Source organism: Taudactylus pleione, unplaced genomic scaffold (assembly GCF_031769625.1).
Source record: "Taudactylus pleione unplaced genomic scaffold, aTauple2 ptg000487l, whole genome shotgun sequence".
NCBI classification, from domain to species: Eukaryota; Metazoa; Chordata; class Amphibia; order Anura; family Myobatrachidae; genus Taudactylus; species Taudactylus pleione.
The window spans coordinates 919,798-942,147 of record NW_028284889.1 but is presented as its reverse complement, the minus strand read 5'-3'; the positions used below and the strand labels follow the sequence as shown (position 1 = coordinate 942,147).

General features: G+C 45.3%; 1 protein-coding gene across 1 annotated transcript in view; it reads left to right on the top strand.

The window, feature by feature from the left end:
* Positions 1-474: 474 nt before the first annotated feature.
* Positions 475-22,350, top strand: part of SYAP1 (synapse associated protein 1) — a 46,452-nt gene continuing 24,576 nt past the window's right edge. Inside the window, exons 1-6 of the mRNA XM_088449515.1 lie at positions 475-835; positions 4,577-4,695; positions 14,916-14,982; positions 15,791-15,864; positions 20,341-20,480; positions 21,167-21,312. Coding sequence (XP_088305641.1) covers positions 649-835; positions 4,577-4,695; positions 14,916-14,982; positions 15,791-15,864; positions 20,341-20,480; positions 21,167-21,312 — 733 coding nt within the window. The 5' untranslated portion in view covers positions 475-648. The remainder of the gene's footprint in view (positions 836-4,576; positions 4,696-14,915; positions 14,983-15,790; positions 15,865-20,340; positions 20,481-21,166; positions 21,313-22,350) is intronic.

Below are 22,350 nucleotides of genomic sequence, written 5' to 3'. Positions count from 1 at the left end.
GAGGTGGTGCACTGGACCTCTGACATCACAACCACATGACCAGCGACGAAAGGCGGAGGGGCAAGGTACAGCTTTGCTCGCCACAAGATTATATTCCCCCTCTATGCCCACGTGGATAGTAACACTGGTAGCGGACCGGCCATGCTGCAGCGCTCACGTTGTTGTGACGTCAGAGGTCCTTTCTCCAACTTGGATCTAGCAACAACCGTTCGATGAAGCGCATCTAGCCGCAACCATAGCATGATGGATCATTTCTAGTCACTGTGACAGACCTGCTGACTTTTTGCCAATGCTTTCTGCCTCTATCTCATCACCATAACAGTGCATGGCGCTTATCACGTGACTCCTCGGCAGGCGCGCGCACCCTGTTGTAAACAAGCTCGCGTATGTCACGTGGCCGCCAACGATATGGTGGGCGGGGCAAAGGTAGGTGACTGTGGTTCTGAGGATGCCGTGACTGACAGCGCCACGTGACAGCCGCGGGTTATCCCATTGGTTGGGCTGTCTTTTTGTGACGTAACAACGAAAAACCAGGAAGTTTTGCTCGCTCGAAACCTCGAACGACCAAGACAACAACAACATTCCCGGGGAACCTCAGACCGAGCGAGAGTTCTGCAGCGGTGTCGGCGATCGGGCACACCTGCTGTCATGTTTCGTGGTCTGGGCAGCTGGTTGGGGCTGGACCCGGACTTGGACACGCAGGATATCGAGGTTAAGGTGCAAGACGCGGGCGAGGAGAGCGCCGTCAGTGAGGAGCAAAAAGAAGTCAGGGGCCCCGCGGAGCCCGTGCAGGAGGCGGAAGATGTGCTGCTCACACAGGCCAGGGGCTTCGGGAGTAAGTGACCTCATGTGCTGAACACTAATAGTTACATGTATGTCCCCTGTATGCTCCTACTAACGGCAGCAGCTCTGTGACAGGCTGCCCCTCAGCCACTGCATAATGTCATAGATGATGGTATCTTCCCGGATCATCTCCCGCACCTGCCCGCCTATTGTGTGTCTATACTACACGTGTAACCTCATGTAACACTGCTTTACAAGTAGAGTCAACAACTGACATTGCAGATACTACCCTAGTAAGTGGCCTCTGCTGTAGAACCCAAGGGAAGAAAACGGAGATAGGATTTTAAACTGAGTGATTCAGGGTTAGATGTACTAAGATTTAGCAAAACTTGGAGATAAACTGGAGAAAGAATCAGCTCCTGTCAGTTGCAGGCTGTCTGAAAAATGACAGGAGCTGATTGGTTGGTCCTATATCCTTCTCCAAGGATTAGTACATTGACCCCACAGTATCTTGTTGGCTATTTTACTACAATCTTTGCTATTGTTGTATTTGTGGTTCTGCTAACATGAAGCTCTAAAAAAGGATCTCTTGATCATTAGATGTTAGATATAGAATGTACAGTGGTACACCCTTACTCCTGTTATAATCCCAAATGTGAACCATACACTCATCCCCTGTTTAAGGCTTTCCTTATTTCAATTCTACTGTATGCCATACTTACCAACTCATCCTGAATGTCCAAGAGACTCCCAAATTTTTCTGTCCATGACTCCTGAGACAGAGGGCCAGACATGCACAGGCTTCCCAAGTGTTCGATGACATAATTCACATCAAACATTGATGGGATGGACCATGATGATGTAGTCACAGCATTACACCTCCCTATGGAAGTGAGAATAAGTTACACTAGCTTGACGTATGCAACCTCATGCTCACTCATTAAAATATTCATTTTTATGATGCCAATCTTGCATTAAGTATAGTTTCATCTTTAATTGGACCCCTACTTATCTGAATAGGCTTCCAAAGCATAGTGAGTGCCCCCCTCACCCTTGGAGACAACTGGCTCTTGTGCTGCAAAAACAAGCATGCATCATAACCCCCCCCATGGTGCTTCAGTATAGTTCTATGATGGTATACCCTGCTCTGTTTCAGCTCAGCACCACCATTTACTATTTGATTAAGAAGGTATCCATTAAAATTGAGTTATTTTAAAATACATTTAAAGTTTTTTTTCAGAAGTACATTAAAATGTATTAATAAGGTTACCTGCTCTATAAAACTATGCTTACTAGAACACCAGTTTTGACCTTTTTGTTTTGTCTGGTTTTTATAAAGATGGAGCCCTGTACTATACATAACATAGTAAGCATCCCCTCCTATGCTGTATAAATCACTACAGAATTCTCTGGTGATGAGCTCTTAAAATATAAGTGGAGTAGTGTGTAGATTGTTTGGTACAGAGTGGGAGTCAATCATGGTGGAATATCGAAATGGCAAAAGAGAGAAATTAAACATTTATAGGAAATTCACAGATGTGTAACCCATTTGTATTATGGTTGGTGCCCAGCCACAGCCCTTGCTTCTGGGCCATATCTCTGGTGGTTAGAATTTTATGATTATTGACATTAGGCTCTTTTTCTATCACTTATTACCCAAAGGAAACAATAAGCGATTTATTAAGGTATTGAAAGTGAACCCCTTACCACCTCCTCATTTCCTTTTGACACTGAAAGGGCTCTTCTGGCACAAGACTGAAACATAGTGAAACGTCCACAAACATTGACCATCCTAGCAGTAATAATTTGAAGACTATGAGGGAAATGTAATAGCCTGCCACTTGCAGGCATCGGTGAGTCTACCCAATGTTTTACAGTCTCAATAATTTAAAAGGCAAAGCCAACCTGGTTTTGCCTCTTAAATGATTGGGGCTTTAAAACATTTTGCAGACTCGCCAGAATCTTGCCGATGCCTGCAAGTTGCTGGTAATTACATTTCCATTAAATCAGTCAGGTAATGTTTTAACTTGCAATATAGACCTTTTAATGTCCTGAACCAGTGGTTCCCAAGCTGGATGTTGTGGAGTACTTGCAGGGGTGCCACCGGTTGGTGGTCCAGAACCGGATCATATTTGTGATCATTGTGATTGGCAGCCACCAGCACTGGTTTTGCACAATATAAAATATGTGGACAAACAAGCACAACCCTATCCAGAACTACAGAACTGGATGACTGGTGAGCACAATTTAGTTAACTTAATATTTTGTTTTTGAATTTCTCAAGAAACTTTTGGCTTAGGGGTGATGTGAAAAAAAATGCTGATACTCTAGGGCACAGGTTCTCAAACTCTATCCTCAGGACCCCAAACAGTGCATGTTTTCCAGGTCTCCTCACAGAATCACAAGTGAGATAATTAGCTTCACCTGTGGAGGTTTTAAAATGTCAGTGAGTAATGAATACACCTGTGCACCTACGGGGTGACCTGGAAAACGTGACCTGTGTGAGGTCCTGATGACCAAGTTTGAGAACCACTGCTCTAGGGTGCCATACTTCAAGAAAGTGTGGGAACCATGCTCCTTAACTAAATATTATGTTTAACAATTGCCAGTTGCTAAGGTTTTTGTTATTATATATTTTTCATTTTATAGTCTCGCTAATGAGTATTTTATTTAGGGGCATATAAAGCTTTATTTTATTAGCATATCAGTGTAGTTGTATAGGGGAAGGAGGAAAGAGGAAAAACTGGGGAGGGGCACTTTCCTGATCTTTCCATCTAGACAAAAAGTAGTTCCAAGGTTCTTTCTACACTGGGTTCAACAGAAGCAGTAGAAAGAACATCCTAGGATTTCGTCAAGTAAGAAGAGCTCAGACCTTTTATCTGATGTCTAAACTGGTTTCCAGCCAGTCAACCATTTGTTTTTGCCCTGCATCAATAGTGGTTTTATTGGTAATACTGGTGATTGTGATGAGAATGAGACAGTTGGTTGTTCAGTCCTGAATTATGGAATGGTAATAATGTGACTTTCCATTATAGAACACTTTCATAATGGGTTGTCTTACAAATGAGTGCCCGTTTTAATGAGATCATGTGGTTTTAAAGGCGGTGTAAGATGGGTGGTTCGTTACAGCCTCTGACAACACCTAACAATCCTAGGTTGAAATTTTTTTCTTTAGGATGTCTCCTGTAAACATGTCTAAGTGCGTTATTTCATCCACATGTAATAGCGTGTGAACAAGGCCTAGCAGCAGGGGTGGGTTTAGCAGGCTTCTATGTTGTTCTCCTTTATTTATGTTGTCACAAGGGGTCCCCAGCACTTTACAAAATACAGAAACTGTATGGACAAGACAAAAGTGACTAAAGCTGCGGGTACACACTATATGATGTGTGTACCCAGCGACTGCATGACGCAATGGAACGATATACCGAGCCGGCTGTACAAATAGCATGATCTGGTGTACGAACAAGCAATATGTTGTTCCATGCTGCATTTAGCAGCAGGACGTCCTTCATTGCCTCGTCTCATCTGCTGTGCAGCACAGTAGATGGGTAGATGTGATGAACGAACGGCGTGCACATGCAATAGAGCGGACACCCCATACAATCCGTACATTATACCATAGGTAGTGGGGAGAAGAGGATTGTGAAATTTGAGTGAAAAAAAGCACTTGAGAGAAGAGGGCACTGGTTTTGAGAGCTTAGATTCTAAACACAGTAATTGTATTAAGCAATGACTGTGTATAAAAGTAAAATATCATTGGTCTGGTTACATTTATTTTTTGTTCTTGTTCCAGGTTATCTCTTGAATTTTGCTTCAGTTGCTACAAAAAAGATATCTGAATCTGTGGCTGAAACTGCACACACCATCAAAAAATCTGTTGAAGAAGGAAAGATTGATGGAATCATCGATAAGGTGTGCTCTCATTATCAGCTTATTTAAAACTCTCCTTTATTTGTGTTTTATGTGAATTTTGGAATATATGTAGAATAAGCCTATTTCTCCTTCCTCTGTCTGTGGGACACTCTTGACAGTGGGGTTAGTGAGGATTGAGGAGCTAGCACAATAGTTTAACCTTTTTGTTGCATATAAGCTCCTCCCTTCCAACCACTTCATCAGTAGGAGTAGGTCTGCACTAGGTTAGCTAGTATATTTTTATTTTTGTTACCTGCACCTTTTTATTTTTTTTCTAGTGTCTGAGAACCGGTTGATAAGATTGGCGGAACGGCGTAAGCCTAGTTTATGAGGCCGAATACAGGACCTGCTGCCGAGCTGCGGGCAGTATGGCCGTAGAGTAGCGGACCTCGGGACCCTATGTCGGGGTACGGCTGAGCTGTCTTCTCACAGATGCTGCATTACGCTCCTAGACCTTCCTGTATATTTCTCTCTCGGAGAGGGCTGCTTTGTCAGGAGGCACTGCAGAGGCTATTAATGAGAGCAGATTATGCAGTACACTTTGGGTTAAACACAGTTGCTGGCCATTACGGATGATATCAGCCAGCAGAAGAAGTGTATGCGGACCAGACCACCCTGCCTAATGAAAGCGGGGTGGCTGGATCTGCGGCATTGTGCTCCTCTCTCTTTTTACTGAAAGGGTCAGAGAAGTGAACTATGCACCCTGGGCATACCCTTAACCAAAATTGGTAACTCACTGTGGTAATGCTGACAATCTGGCAGCCTGGAGGAAGACTCAGCACATGATACAATCCAACACTTGAATTACGGACTGATTGATAACTGCTGAAGCTCTACTCTTCCCACTCCTCTCAGGGACTCCACATGGCTGGAAGACCTGGGATAAGTATCTTAGAAGCCTCATTTTTTTTTTTTTTTTTGCTATTTAGATATTTGTATCTTCTTTATATGTAGTCTGTGCAAATACTCCGTATAAGACTGCATTTTGTGGAACTTTCCCCTTGTGATATTTGCTAAAATGTCTGAGAAAGGGAGTACTTTCGGAAATCTAGTTTTCATCATTTTTGTACACGTTGTCAGGCTAAATTACCTATTGGACACATGCTGCGTTGCTTGCAAGGATGCTTATGATCAGTGATCAGATGCGGATGTCCCTGCCGGCCCTGCAGAAGGACCAACTTGGGCTAGGTCTTTGTTCCTTTCTATAGCTTCTGTTATGCAAGAGGAACAGTCTAATTTTGTTACCAGCCAGAGTAATAGAGTAGCTTTTACTCAGTTGATTAAAATGGACCAGGGTGATAAATAGACAGTTCTTTTGGCAATCTGGGACTTTAGGGTTAAAATCATGGAATACTGGTGTCAAGACAAATACATTTACAGAAGGTTTACCTTCTGAAGGAAAGTTTTTGTTTGGCCCAGAGCTCGATAAGGAATTTTAGAGGAAAATCTTCTCAGTCTAATATTCGGTACTTATTTTCCCCTCTTAAAACAGGTGCAGTCATCTACGTCTTCTCGGGCCAGGGGGGAGAGACCCTTGTTTCAAGGTTTTGCAGGTAGAGGAAGACCACTTCGGACGAGTAAGAAGGAGCCAGGTAAATGGCTTCCAAGACTCCAGGATAAGGCTGCTTGGCAGGAAGGGCATAAACCCAAAATAATCTGTGCCCACATTCTCTTATTCAAGGAACGCCTGTCGGGGGGCTGGGGGTCGATGAGAGTATAATTTCAGATCCTATCTTGGGCAGTGGATCACTTTCCAGCGATATCTGCAGTCTTTAATCCAGAAATAGAGGACTGGAAGGTGGGCTTTCTGAATAGCCAGAACTTTCTTCTAGGGGAATGTTCTCTGCATCCAGAAGTCTTCAGCAGTCTGGTAAAGAGGTGGGGTCAACCAGAGATGGTCCTAATGGCTTCTCAGATCAACAACAAGTTGGACAAGTTTTGTTGCCGAGTCAGGGATCCATTAGCTTTTAGAGTTGATGCTATGGGTTTTCCCTTGGGATTTTCATCTGGCTTACATTTTGCCACCAATACTCATGCTTCCTTCAGTTTTCAGAAATGTAAAAAAGGAAAGCATTCCATGGATACAGTATTAGTGGCACCAGACCGGCCAAAGAGAGTTTGGTACTCAGAGCTACTAAACATGGCAGTGGGTCCAGTGATCAGACTTCCACTTCAGCAGGACCTGTTGTCTCAGGGGCTGATTGTTTGTCTGTGCATCCATCGGTTAAATTTAATGACCTGGCTCTTGAAGTCAAGATCTTAAAGAAGGGTTTTTCGAATTCAGTAGTTCAGACTATGATCAATTTAAGCCAGAAATAGAGTATGGAAGCATTATATTGCTTGGTGTAATAAATAGTAGGGAGTAAATTTACTAAGATGGGAGTTCAATAAGAAGTTACGTTGGCCAAAGCAACCAATCAGATTCCAGGTATTATCTTCTAAAAGGTGCTAGATAAATGAGAAGTGGAATCTGATTGGTTGCTATTGGCAACATCACTTAAATAGAACTCCCATCTTAGTAAATTTACCCCTAGGTCTCTTATTCCTCTTTTCTACTTCAGGGTCCATAGGGTATCCACAGGATACCTTGGGGGTATAGGTGTGACGTCAGTCGCAGGGCACCAAAGAGTTAAGCTTTCAGCCTCCCAGGATGCACTAGGTCCCCCTCCTATACCCCGCCCCCGGGCCAAGGCACCTCAGTTTAGTTTGGTGCCCGGCCGGAGTCGGGTGCACCTGTTGGAGTGGGGGCTAGAAGAGCCCCTGAAGCTTATTCTTCATGCAGCTGTGGCTGCACATATGGATGAACAGCATGGACAGTCAGTCCTGACGTCCATGCTGTCTTCCCTACACCCCGCCGGTACCAGAACGCCGGTACTGATCCGGGGATGCTGGTGGGCGTCTGGGGTCACAGCTAGCGGTGACCCCAGATGCTCCGGACCATGGCCGGATTCAAGGGGGAGAGAGGTAAGCAGCGGGGTCCCGCGGTGGGTCCCCGCTGATCACATGGTCCTAAGTCCCCAGGCAGGGGGCTCCCTGGGGACTGGCTGCAGCGTGGAGCCAGGCGACCAACCTGCGCTTCCACTACCCCCTGGGACAGCGGACCGCAGCAGAGCGGTAGCGCTGCGGCGTCCCAGGGGTTAAATGCATGCCAGGGGAGCGCGCCTTCCCTGTCTCACAGCCGGCGCCTCCCCCGCTGCACACAGCCCTCTCTGCATGCTGCCGACTGGTCCTGTGGCAGCGCTCCTCCCCCAGGCCAGCCTCCTCTCTGCTCCTCGGCGGCCATCTTCTCCAGAACGCATGGTGAACGCTGCTGGAAGCGCTGGACGGAAGCATCGTGGTCTGGGTCCCCCCGCATACCTCTCCTCCGCTGTGGTCAGGTCTGTGTATGCAGCGCTGTGTCCTACCAGGCCCTGTGTCTGTGTAGTTGAGTGATCAGCGCTGTTAGTGCAGGAATTGTTATTTTTCTGCATTGTATGTGACTGTGCTAGCGCTGCTGCCTGTAATCTTTTCTTCTCTAAACTGTCAGCTTTATTACTGTCCCTGTTCTTTCTGCTAAAGCCCTTGCGGTGCGGTGCTGCAGGGTGGTCTCTCGCCTATTTAATACTTAATTGGTGAGAGAGGTCACATACGTGGTGCCATCATGTCTGAAAGTGATTTTCCCCTCCGGCTACAGTGTACCACGTGCAAAGTACCGTTAGCGGAGGGGGAGGGTAGCGCGGAGGGCCTTTGCCGGCAGTGTTTGTCCATGGCGCGGCCTATTACGGTTACAGCACCGGTACAGGAGCCGCCCTGGGCTTGTTTCGCTCAGGCGTTAACAGCTTTAGTGGGCCAGTTAGCTCCGCAGCCCGCGTTTACTCCGATGGGTTTGTCCCAGCAGTCTGTGGTGTCGTCACCCATGCAGGGGTTCCCACGACAATTGGTGGTACCCCACAGTCTCCCTATTTCCCCGCTCCCGGGTTCTCAGGAGCCAGCGTGGGTTAACTCCCTGACAAGTTCTGTACAGCACTTGTCGGATGTGTTGCAAGGGGAGTCTGTGATGCGGTCTCATAAAAGGCCGGTGGCGTCTCTGTCCGCTCCTTATGAGGATGACGAAGGGACGTCTGATGATGGGGAGATTCTAGATCCTTACGATCAGGAACCTCTCCATACTAAGGACGCTGATGCTAAGTCCAGAGTATATATTCCTGGACTTATTCGGGCGGTCCGCACAGCCTTGGTGATTGAGGACGAAGTTCCCCCAGCGGCTAAATCTAAGTATGCCTTTTTCAAAGATGTGAAGGGCGATGCCACAGTCTTTCCTCTTTCGGGTCAGTTGGTGGACCATTTAGAGGAGGCGTGGAAACAACCTGGCAAAAGATACCAGCCGCAGAGACGCCTGGCGGTGGCTTATCCGTTCGCGGATAATTATTTTGCTAAGTGGGAATCCCCTCCACAGGTGGATTCTCACGTGACCCGTCTTGTCCGTAGTGCCACATTGCCGATGCCATCCATGTCCTCCCTTAAGGATGCTACGGACCGCAAGGTAGAAATCTGCCTGAAGTCCGCTTATTCCCTTGCAGGGGGGGCAGCACGGCCGGCTATGGCCATTTGCTGGGTTGCCAGAGCGATGGAGCGCTGGGCGGATTCATTAGAGGCTTCTTTTGAATCCGACTGTCCGGCCGATCAGGCGGAGTTGATTGGCAATCTCCGTGATTCGGCCACCTACATCAACGAGGCGGCTCTAGACATTAGTACTCTGGTGTCTAGAATTTCTTCAGCAGCGGTAGCTGCTCGTCGCACCTTGTGGCTGCGATCCTGGAAGGCGGACGCAGATTCCAAGAAAGGTCTGGAAGCGTTGCCGTTTACCGGAGAAGTTCTCTTCGGTCCGGATCTGGATAAGATTGTGGCCACGCTGGCGGCAGCCAAATCTGCCTGTCTCCCGTCGGCCGCTGCTCCTTCTGGTTCGGGACCATCGTCCTTTCGGTCATCTAGGGCCCAGGGCAGGCCCAAACCACAGTCGTTTCCTCGACAGGCTGGCCCTAAGAAATCGGTCAAGCCCCGGAAGCAGGCATGGAGTACCAGACGTCCGGCCCCCAAGCCAGATGACAAGCCTGCGGCCTGACGGTCCGGGCCTCCCTTTGGGGGATCCCAGGGTGGGAGGCCGCCTGCTACAGTTCGCCCAGTGTTGGTCGACCACTACGACAGACACTTGGGTTCTGGAGGTGGTTTCCCACGGATACGCCCTCTCCTTCCGGCACAGACCCCCGGCTCGCTTCTTCACCACGGGTCTCCCATCAGACCGGAACAAGGCTACGGAGCTGCGGAAGGTATTGCACACTATGCTCCAGGCTGGAGTTATAGTGGCGGTTCCATTCTCCCAGAGGGGCCAGGGTTTCTATTCAAATCTATTTTTGGTACAGAAACCCAATGGGTCATATCGTCCGATACTCAACCTCAAAGCACTCAACAAGTCTTTGCGGGTCCCGAAGTTTCGGATGGAGACCCTACGGTCCATCATTCTGGCGCTGGAACCTGGGGACTACTTGGTGTCATTGGACATACAGGACGCTTACCTGCATGTCCCTATTCTTTGGCGCCATCAACAGTTCCTCAGGTTTGCAATCAGCAGCGACCACTTCCAGTTTCGGGCGTTACCTTTTGGCCTGGCAACAGCACCACGTGTTTTCACCAAGGTGATGGCGGTCATGGCGGCTTCTCTGCGGCTGCAGGGAGTCCGCATGTTGCCGTATTTGGACGACCTGTTATTGGTGGCAGGATCTCCAGAGCTCCTGTTACGCCACTTGGACCTGACCATTGCACTGCTGCAACGGCACGGCTGGCTAATCAACTGGCAGAAGTCCACTCTAATCCCGTCTCGGAGGATTCTGCATCTTGGAGCCTTATTGGTATCGGGACAGCAAAGGATCTTCGTGACGGAGGACAAGATCTCTGCTTTACAGTCAAGGGTGCGCAGTTGTCTGCACAGCCGCCGGGTGTCCTTACACTCGGCGATGAGGTTACTGGGCTCCATGGTGTCGGTGTTCGACATGGTGGAATACGCCCAGTTTCACTCCAGACCTCTGCAGCACCTGATCCTGTCCAAGTGGAACGGGCTGACTCAGTCTCTGAAGTCCCAGACGATTGTGCTCACCCAGGAGGTTCGCCTGTCCCTTACGTGGTGGTTACAGACGACCCACCTCAACAAGGGACGTCCGTTCTGGGTTCCAAATTGGGTCCTGTTGACAACGGACGCCAGTCTTCGGGGCTGGGGAGCAGTTTCGGGTCCACACTTGTTCCAGGGCAGGTGGACGCCGACAGAAGCGGAGCTTCCAATAAATATCTTGGAACTCCGTGCGGTCTTCAATGCTCTCCAGCAGGCACAGCGGTTTCTCCAGGGTCGCCCGGTGCAGGTCCAGTCGGACAACGCTACCACCGTGGCCTACATAAACAGGCAAGGAGGAACTCGCAGTCGGGCGGCTCTCGTAGAGGTCTCTCGGATCCTGGTTTGGGCGGAGCGCAATCTTCCGGCCATATCAGCGGTCTTCATCCCGGGAGTGCTCAATTGGGAGGCGGACTTTCTAAGTCGCCAGGACGTTCATCCGGGGGAATGGTCCCTGCACCCGGACGTTTTTCAACTACTGGTGGACAGGTGGGGTCTTCCAGAAATCGACCTCATGGCGTCCCGGCACAACAACAAGTTGCCGGTGTACGGGTCTCGCACAAGAGACAAAGGGGCGTCTCTGGTGGATGCTCTGTCCGTCCGGTGGACGTTCCGGTTCGCATACCTGTTCCCTCCGGTCTCCCTTCTTCCACGGGTAATCCGGAAATTCAAACAGGAAGGAGGGACGCTCCTGTTGATAGCTCCCGCGTGGCCCAGACGGCACTGGTTCTCAGACCTTCAGGGTCTGTCCGTGGACATTCCTCTGCGGTTGCCGCTACGACCGGACCTTCTGTCTCAGGGTCCTTGCCTTCACCCGGACCTGACTCGGCTGTCTTTGACGGCGTGGCTGTTGAGACGGCCATGCTGAGGTCCCGGGGGTTTTCCAGCTCTGTGGTGCGTACCATGTTACGAGCTCGGAAACCGTCTTCCGCGAGGATATACCATCGCGTGTGGCATACGTTCTTCCAGTGGTGTCGACCGAGAGGTTATGCACCGCGGGAGTTTCGTCTGTCTCGGATTCTCGCCTTCCTGCAAGCGGGACTAGATCATGGGCTTCGCCTTGCTTCTTTGAAGGTACAGGTTTCGGCCCTATCTGTCTGGTTTCACCGTAGGATTGCTACAATCCCGGATGTGCGCACCTTTATGCAGGGTGTTCTCCGCATTCAGCCGCCCTTTGTTCCACCTGTGGCGCCTTGGGATTTGGCTGTGGTCCTGAGGGCTCTCCAAGGACCGCCGTTTGAACCACTGGGCTCAGTGGATCTTAAATGGCTAACAGCTAAGACTGTTTTCCTTCTGGCCATTGCTTCGGCCAGACGTGTTTCTGAGTTAGGGGCTCTTTCTTGTAGACCCCCTTTCTTGGTTTTTTATGGGAACAGGGCAGTGCTCCGCACTCGGCCCGAGTTTCTTCCCAAAGTTATTTCCCAGTTTCATATTAACGAGGAAATAGTTGTTCCGGCCTTTAACTCACCGGGTCTTTCCGTGGGTGAGGCCTCATTGGATGTTGTGCGGGCCTTAAGGACTTATGTTGACCGCACTTCTTCGTTTAGGAAGTCGGACGCTTTGTTTGTCCTCTTTGGCTTCCGTAAAAAGGGTTGGCCTGCTTCAAAGCAAACTTTGGCAGCCTGGATCCGTATGGCTATTTCTGAAGCTTATCTTCATGAAGGCCTACCGGTCCCTCCTTCTCTGAAGGCTCATTCCACTAGGTCTGTGGGTCCTTCGTGGGCAGCTCGACGTGGTGCCTCGGCAGTTCAGATCTGCAAGGCTGCTACGTGGTCTTCTGTCCATACCTTCGTGAGGTATTACAGGTTTGACACCTTCGCCTCTCAGGATGCTTCCTTCGGGCGGCGGATTCTCCTTTCTGCACAGGAGCGTCCCCACCCTTAAAGGATACTGCTTTGGGACATCCCCAAGGTATCCTGTGGATACCCTATGGACCCTGAAGTAGAAAATATGAGATATGGTAAGAACTTACCCTTGTTATCTCTATTTCTACGAAGTCCATAGGGTTCCACAGGACTCCCGCCCTGTCGCACCTGTGCTGCAGATGGGCTTTGCTCTGGTCACCGGTTTTCCGTCTCCCTCTGGTGAGAATGTGATTCTTGTATGTGTCCAGATCTTTGTTCTCTCTCTTCCTTCTCCTCCTCCGGCCTATGGCTTGGTAACTAACTGAGGTGCCTTGGCCCGGGGGCGGGGTATAGGAGGGGGACCTAGTGCATCCTGGGAGGCTGAAAGCTTAACTCTTTGGTGCCCTGCGACTGACGTCACACCTATACCCCCAAGGTATCCTGTGGAACCCTATGGACTTCGTAGAAATAGAGATAACAAGGGTAAGTTCTTACCATATCTCATATTTTTATTTGCTAAGTTTTTTTAATTTCTTTAGGCAGGCTTTGCGTTGGAGCTTATCTATTTAAAAGAGATCGGCTCTGATCCCAGAAGTAAACACTTTTCTACAGGGTGCATTACACTACCTTTTTTACCCTGAAGTAGTGTCTGCATTTCATCTTTATCAGGAAATTGTAAAACCAACTTTTGCTAAATCAGGCATTGTAAGAGTGCTAAGAATTTATCTGGAAAGGACATCCAGTATAAGAGAAACTGATAGTTTACTTATCCTTTACGGTGCTACGAAAAGAGGTTGGCCAGCGTTCAAGAAGACCTTAGCCAAATGGATATGGGCCACAATTCGGAAGGTATATGGGGGGATGAACGACCTATTCCAGCTAGGATCTTCGCTCATTCCACTCGCTCGGATGGAACCTTGTGGGCGTGCGGCATGGAGCTTCTGTGGGACAGTTATGGAGACCAGTTACATGGTTCTCTGTTCATAAAAGTATTGTGTTAAGCCAAGGTTGAACATAACCTCTCCTAGGGGCAACTTTTGGAGCGAAGGAGCTTTTATATACTATAAAATGTTAACCTTCAGTTCTAGCTCCTCAACCCTCACTAACCCCATGTTCAAGAGTGTCTCCCAATGTCTATACCAATGTGAATATTCCCTAATAGTTGTAATTGTATGATGATATTTTTTAGAATTGAAATTTCAAATTAAACTTTTAATTGCTACAAAGCATATATTTAACATATTTAATTGTTTGTAATCTCAGCATGACTTTCCTTTTTGCTTTGTTTTCCATTCACGAACAGTAAATTCAACTTAAATATGCTTTCCCCCCTCCTGATTTGGCTCAGCGTTTACGGAGTCTCTCTATTCTGAGACAAAAGATCTCAGACTAGAACAGGGGAAAGGATACTCTTCATCTACTTCTCTCTTCCTGAGCAAGCGAGTCTGCAGATTAACACACAAGAATCTGCATTTAACAAATGTCAAATTTTAAATCCATGGTATGACTTGCCTATACATTTGCCAGTGATATTTTAGTGTGTGGTGGCAAAGTGTTTTGTGGCTATAGTGGGAGGTATTTAGTTTCACTGGCTCTAACATATCCATAATGTCCATGACTCTGAAAAGTTGGAAATATATAAAATCCTCATCGTCTGATTTACTTCCCACTACATGTCTGGTGCGCAGGTGATTTTTAAGTGCTTATGTTCACCAACGTTGAAACTTTGGGCTTGATTCAGTAGAGGACGCAGTTAAGGAGCCTAATGCTGATTCCCGATTATCAGGAATCTGCGCATGTGCCAGACCCGTTCTTGGCATGTGCGCAGACTGTCAGGACCCGGGCAGGCTGCTGTAGGCTTCTGCCACCGCAGCCTGACCAAATTGTCAACCAATGTCGCGATGGTGATCCCAAGCTGCTACCTTGGTCGCAGCGCTGGGATCGCAGATCCTGCAAGGAGGTGTCAGACACCACCTGTTGCATTTTAACAAGGATGGAATTGTAAAACTGCTTGTGTGCAGCTTTGCAATTCTGTCCTCTGCTGAATCAGGCCCTCTGTCTGCTAATGTAATTTTATATAAAAATGCAGATATTCAAATACATAATCAACGGACTTTGCTAAATATTTACATGGTATTTACTTGGTATTTTGGGGAAAACCTTTTAGCTACAAATCTTGATTGATTTTGAGGCGTTCATAACCCCCTTATCACAGTTTCTGAAACCTCATTTTACAGACCATCATTGGTGATTTCCAGAAGGAACAGGAGAAGTTTGTTCTGGAAAAGAATGTAAAAAAGACAGGTACATTCTTATTTGTACTGTTAATTTATCCTACTACTTGTTTCTGTCGGTGCTGGACAAAACACACACACACTTTTTAGTTTTTACATTTGTATAAGCAGTCTCTTAAAACCTGGCCACCCACATAATATGACATTCTTAAAAAAAAAATTTCTACAGTGTTTGCAAATTTTAGTTAAATCACTGTTCGCCATTATCCGCTATTGTACATTTGACGTCTCATGGTCTTAAAGACTACTAAAGGTGCATACACACGTAAAGATTTTCTGTCCAACCATCCAATTAGTTGATTGGTTGGAATGAAAATCTGGTAAGGTATGAAAGCAAATGACAATCAGCAATTTGCTCCCAAACGCCGGAAAATGGACAAAAACTGTTGTTTGAACAAATTGTTTAGATCAAACATTTAACAAACTTGTCTGACGTCCATTTTCATCTGTTTTCTGGCATTTAGGAGCAAATTGCTGATCATAATTTACTCCCATATGTTACCAGATTTTCATTCCAACCAATCAACTAGTTGGATGGTTGGACAGAGAATCTTTGTGTGTACCCATCCCTAGTATGTTTGCATCATTTGTTGTTTGAAGGGGTTTTCCATTTTCATGGCCTCTATAAAAGCACTCCGCTGTTCCCGGTGGGGGGGGGGTGTTACTGATGTTCTTGTGTAGAACACTCTCTCTGTAATGGATTCCATGAAGACCTCTTAGGAACACAATACATCATCTAACCCTATTAGTGTGTTTGGCACCCTGTTTTTGAATTGCTGACAGCATCATTGTGAGTCTGTTGTATCTATTTTTAACAGAAGCGGCAGTTCCTCCTTGGGTTGGCTATAATGACGAGGAAACCATTCAACAACAAATCCTGGCCCTGTCAGCAGTAAGACTTTTTGATGTGGTATTTTAGAACTTTGTTAATGTAAATGACCAACAATGAAAAAATTTTAATTTCAAGCCTCTAATCACATATGTTTAACTGTGTGCCTGCTGAAAATTAGATAATAAAAATAAATTATCACTAGGAAGCACTTGTGGAAAACAAACAGAACAAATCCAATAAACAAAATATAGTAAGTGTTACAATAAAAGGGAGGCATTTAGATAATGATCAATAACTGGTAGAGCTTAATTAATAAACAAGTCATTCATAACACTGTGATAGGAGCAAATGTTAAAATGATATATAATACTAGTGTAATATTTTTATATAATCTAGAATAGTACAAGTAATATAATATGAAATCTACAAAAACTTCAGAAACTATAATATAGATTAATAATAATAATAATTTAAAAAATCAATACATCCACCTATTTACTTTATCCTTGATAAATCTTCCTCCGAATTCTCTCTCCAATAAGTCCCTGAGAAAGGGGTAAATAACTGAGTATAAAAATATATAAAGGAGAAATATTACACTTGCCTGTCTCAGTAATTGCCCTCAGCATCATTTGGGTATGTATTTAAGAGAGTACATATGTATATAATGTACCATTAAAGAAAGGGAGACGTGAATGTAAAAACAAGTGTTGCAATGTGGAGACTGTACTAATTAGTTTGATTTGCGACACTTGAATATCTGTGTGAGACTGAGTCTGTATACCAAGCACAGTGGAACTTGACATAGAGAAAAGTTGAGGCTGCTGCATCGTAGCAGTTTGTACTGTATACAGATTCAGACTCAGTCGCACATCAAGCAAATCGGGGCATCAAATTGCGACTAAGTTGCATTTTCAGGCGTCTGTTTTTCTGTGCCTCACAGAACCTACCCAGGGTTTTGAACCCAGTCATCCTATATGCGGGGTTTGTGCTTCTCTCTGGGATGAGCGGTGGCTGGTCTTCAATTTGATGGTGGGTACGGAGCTCCTTTCCATAGCCCTGTTCTACTTCCGGTGGTTTTCAATCTCTGACCTTTTGGACACAACCTTTGTCCCTGGCCGATTAGTTGGGTCATGTCTTTTTCCATTGGACTGCAGTCCAATTAATGTTATTTTTTTCAACCTTCAGCGACTATTATTTTGCAATCTTTGATGCTTAGTTCCTTTCTCCCTCTGGGAAATTCAACCCGTTTTGTTGTGGTGACCTTTCAGGTGTGGAACGTTCTTTTTTTTTTTTTTTTTTTTTTTCTCCCCTCCAGGGGTTTGGGTCAAGACTTTTTGTTTTGTTCTCCCTGGCATGATCTTGTCTTCTGCGGGCGATATAGATACTACTTTGAGCCTGCAGTTCTTGTCTGTCTGTAAATGGGCCAGTATGGTTAGCGAATTTTCCATGCAGGGCAATCCCTTAGGAAGAATTGACTATGCGGGCATGCCCTTCTATTCGGTAGCAGGGTTGGCTGCACACTTCTGGAGCAGGATGCGAAAGAAGCCTAGTGGGAATGCTACATAAGCAGCCATATGCATAGAATTATTATTATTATTATTATTATTATTATTATTATTATTATCCTTTATATGGTGCCGCAAGGGTTATGCAGTGCCATATGCAAATAAAGGAGTTCCTCTATCTAACACCTAAAATACTTTGATACATTCCCCCCCCCCCACTCCCAAAAAAGGCACTCCCTTCAATAAAGTTACACAAAAAAACAAAAAAGGTATGATAGGGCAGTGACAAATCGAGTAGATCTTAGACCATCTAACCACAAGCAGATGTTGGCCTCGGAAATCTTGTTTAGGAGCAACTGCAAAGTGATAGTTCCAGACTACCCAGCACAAGAATTAAAAACCAACTGTCAAGGAACGTGATGCTCTCTGCCTCTGTGCTGATGGAAATATCTGCCTATAAAGATGAAAGTTGTTTCAAAAGGTAGATATGTAGAGGATTAAGATGAACAAAAGGTCACTACAAAAGGTAACTACTCATTATAGTTGTTAAAAAAGTGATGTTATTATATAACTGAGTGTTGTCGTCATCACTTCTAATCAGATGTCACAGCTCTGTCAGGACGTTATACAACCCATTGCAAATTACGGATATTAAAAGCCCAGTTTTGTGACCTGTCATAAAAGCCTTGTTCTTTTAAATGGTCCCACAGCGTCTCTGAGACTTCTAATAGCCATATTGTTTTTAGTCGTGAGTGCATTATCCAATGAGTTCTTTATATACTTAATAAAGAGCGGATAAAACTGTTAATTCATCTTAAACACAAATGAAAAAACTCATTCACTACAAAGTTGTTAATATTACTCAATTGTAAAAAAATTGCAGTCTGGCACAGTGGAATTAAAAACTCCACTAAGCAATTTTCTTAAGCTGGGTACACACCTATACAATCGCTAGGCCGTTCTTTTGATTTTTTTTTTACCTGCTCCTGCAATACCGCAAGAGTGTATATGCACCTTTTTGATAATGTATTGTCGGAAGAAAACTGGTCGGATTGAAGGATTGCATCTTGATTTGACCAGGCGAGATCGGGCCAAAACTGCAGTGTTAAGCACCTTTGACCATTCTTGCAATTCTAAACCATCAGCAGCCCCCGCCTCTGTTTGTGGTACAATCACTTTCTTTTAATATTTTGTCAGTCGGGGATTGAAGGTCGCAAGCATGATTGTAGGTGTATACACTCTTATTGGCACTGTGGTCAGGACTTCCGATCGGGAGTGAAGTCTATTGAACCATTGCATCGAAAGAGTGATTGCAAAGGAGTGTACCCAGCTCTACTTTTGTTTTGGTGGAGACTTTCTATAGAAATGATTTACTGCACCGTCAGTTTTTAATATACAGTACAGACACATTCATAGCGGCACACTAGTTGTCCTAGCAGATGGGGGATGGTGTCCTTGGCAATGGTCACTATTTGTAGCCTTTTTCAGGACACAAGGGCAGAGCTGACAGCTTACAGTAAATGGATTAACAAAGCATCCTTTATTATGGTAATGAGAGGCTCTTGCTTGCTTTGGGGGAAGGGAAATGATGCACTATGCATGACTCTCGGCCCACTGGGCATGCGCCAGAAATCCCATCGCAACCCTCCTACTGGGCATGCGCCTGCCAGAGATGCCATTTCTAATCCATCGGAGATGGCTGACAGCCACCATAGCGCCAACCGTGTAATACAGAGAGCTCTGTCTCATACAGATCCCACTACTACTTACTGGACATGAGAAATCACTATAGTGTGCAAGGCTGGAACAGCATCGACATTTTCGCAAGTTTGCGGTGTAGCGCTATTTTGCGCTTTAAACGCACAGTTTGTAAATACAGAAATCACTATTGTGTCCAAGTCTAGGACAGCGTAGAGAGTGGTGCAAGATTCATGTTTTAAACGCACAGTCAGTTTGTAATTTAGAGGCTTCCCTCTCAAACAGAGCGCACTACTGTAGCCGTTTCTGAAGTCATGAAATGACTATTGTGTACAAGTATTGTACAGCGCAGAGTGGCTCAAGGGTGAAAATTTAACAGCATACCGTATAGTACTGTAGTAATACAGACAACTGCGCATGCGCAGTGATGATCTTCCATACGCCATGGCATAGCGCTACATGGCGTATGGCTTGGCGCCACAGATCCCATTGTAACGCCTCCACTGGGCATGCGCAAGAAATCCCATTGCAACACCTCGGAGCTGACAGCCACCACAGCGCAGACTTTGACGAAAGTTTTGCACTATTTAAACGCACAATCAGTTTGTAATGTCTTACTTTTAAGCAGCCTTTTAAACAACAACACTACAGTATTACAGTACAACACTACTACAGTAGTTTCACTATAGTGTCCAGAGCAGACAGTGCAAAAAAATTAAAAAATCTACTTTTCCAGGGATCGAACCCGGGACCATAATTCTTCCAAAGTGATCACCTAACCACTAGCCCACACGCCAGCTACAGTGAACCGCACAGAGCGGCCTCATCCTTGTGCACCCTCCCGCTGCTGTTTTTAATTATAAAAAAATTTGTCATACTGTAATTCATCCCATCTCAGTGAAAGCTGTACGTCCATCTCATTAATCTACAGTATCGGTTATACCGTGATAACAACTCGGGCAACTTCTCTACTGTTCAGTTATGTACAATACTGTATGTGCACTGATTTACAGCCTGTTATAAGATCTTACTGTATATACATTATGTGACATTAAAAATATTGGCTGTGCGAACATGCAAATGCGGTGAATGTGATAAACTCAAATTGGATGGATAACAGTATGGCATTCAGTACAAATTACAACAGTGGAGCACTCACCACCCAGCGGTTAAACGCTGTATTACATGCCGTAGCGTATCCTTCTTTGAAGAATACCACGATACGCCACAAGTCCATGGCGTGACTCAGAAGCCTGCACGCCACGCCATGAGCAAGAAAATAGCTGGGCAGATCGATATTGAGTGACTTATTTATCTGTTTGATTTTAAGGACCGGAGAAACTTCCTTAGAGACCCTCCTGCTGGTGTCCATTTTAACTTCGACTTTGAACAGATGTACCCTGTTGCTCTTGTAATGCTTCAGGAAGATGAACTGCTTAATCGTATGCGATTTGACCTTGTTCCAAAACTGTGAGTGGCTGTTCTTTTATTTAAATATTCTGAGACTAACTTTTTAATAGGGCTTTGCTTAAAATGTCACCTGCAGTCAGTATAAAGCACGTCGGGCTTTACACTGACTGACTGCAGGTGCCGTTTTACATTTTCACCTGCAACCCTAAATAAAGCCCTAACTGTCAAAATTGCAGGAACCACAAGTGTCTTTCTGTTGCACATTTCAATTGTTTCATTTATATATTATAAGATGTCTTTTTAAAAACAGCTGTTGGTACCCAATATTACCAATGACCCACAGGAAATTCTTCTATATTATTATGTTTTCATTTGTGGTGACATTGGTTCCTATGGCAGTGACAAGGCGCATACTGATACGAATAGGGGACTCATTCTTATTTATTTAATTTGTAATTTTACTTTTGGTATAAGGGTCTGTACAATTTCTGCTGCTGGACATCTCCAGGCAAAAAAAGATTTTTTTGGTTTTTTTTTTTAGGTGGATACAGTATAAAGTTATATTTACCTGGGAACGTTCCTCTAGTCTAACATGTTCACACCAAAGGAGATTACATTTATTCATTTAATATTTGTTGCACACACCCTACTCTGTACATGAGAAGTGTGGTTACTCGCTTGTTTGTCTTTTTTTTTTCTTTAAATAAAAAAGCAAAAGTTGATTAAACTTACTTTATTATTTTCAGTGTGAAAGAAGAAATGTTCTGGAGAAACTATTTCTATAGGGTGTCTCTGATAAAGCAGTCTGCACAGCTGACCGCTCTGGCCGCCCAACAGGCTACTGCACAGTCTGATAAGACGAATGGCAATCAAAATAATGATGACTTAGAAGGTACAGTAAAAACTATATTCTCTGGGTAGTAAGTGGCTAAACAAAGGAGCAATATAAAAATAAATGTTTAATCACGTGGTATAAGATCAGCAAATATTTACTTGTATATGATCCCAATTTTCTTATTTCCATAGAGGATCAGGGGAATGATATACCGGTCTTTTAAGGAATGGGGCAGATGTATAGTATTTCATATGCTGTATGAGGCACTTAAACTGGAAATATTTTGTTGATTTAATTCTTCAAGAAAGTATTTTTGTTTTTACATGTGCTTTTATTTATTTTTTTAAATAATATATATTCTAGTATTTGTTAACAGAACAGGAAACACAAATAGATTAAGGGAAAAAATTATAAAATGGACAAATACTGGGCTCAATTAAATTAACGCAAATTAAATAGCGCCTGGAAGGAGCTCCCGGAGGTATTGACTTCAGCGCGCTGTTATGTCGGATAATGCACGTTGCCTTAAACATGGTGTTTAGTCGCGAGAACCGGCATTCTCCAGTGCCTGCTGCGATGCTGTCTTCGCGGCGCTACGGGCAGAAAACAGCATCATGTCAGTAGTTTTGATGGATTTCTGCTCTCACCCCAGGAGGGGTGTGAAAAGAAATCCTTCAGTCGGGCTTAACATCGCGCTGAATTTCATAGCTCCGGGAGCTTCTTCCCGGCGCTTTTCAATTCGCATTGAATTGAGGGCCTGATTCAGACCCTCTCGCTAGATGCGTTCGCACGCAGCCGTCAGCTGCCAAAGTATGCAAATCCCGCAATCGCACGTGAAGACTGTCTTGCCGTGCGATCACAGGGTGTATTTAGACGCCCACCAGCCTGTCCTAAGACGCCCGCTTTCCCTTAGTAATACATGTCCTCTCCAGGAAGTGTATTCAACAATCTAACATCGGACCCATACGCAGCATTTGTGGCTGACCATATCCTACCGCATGCACTGCGAGTGCTGCTGTGTGTAATTCAGCAATGTGACGTATATTATAACGCTGCATCTTAATTATGCACGCCCCTGAAACAGCGTTAAGGCGC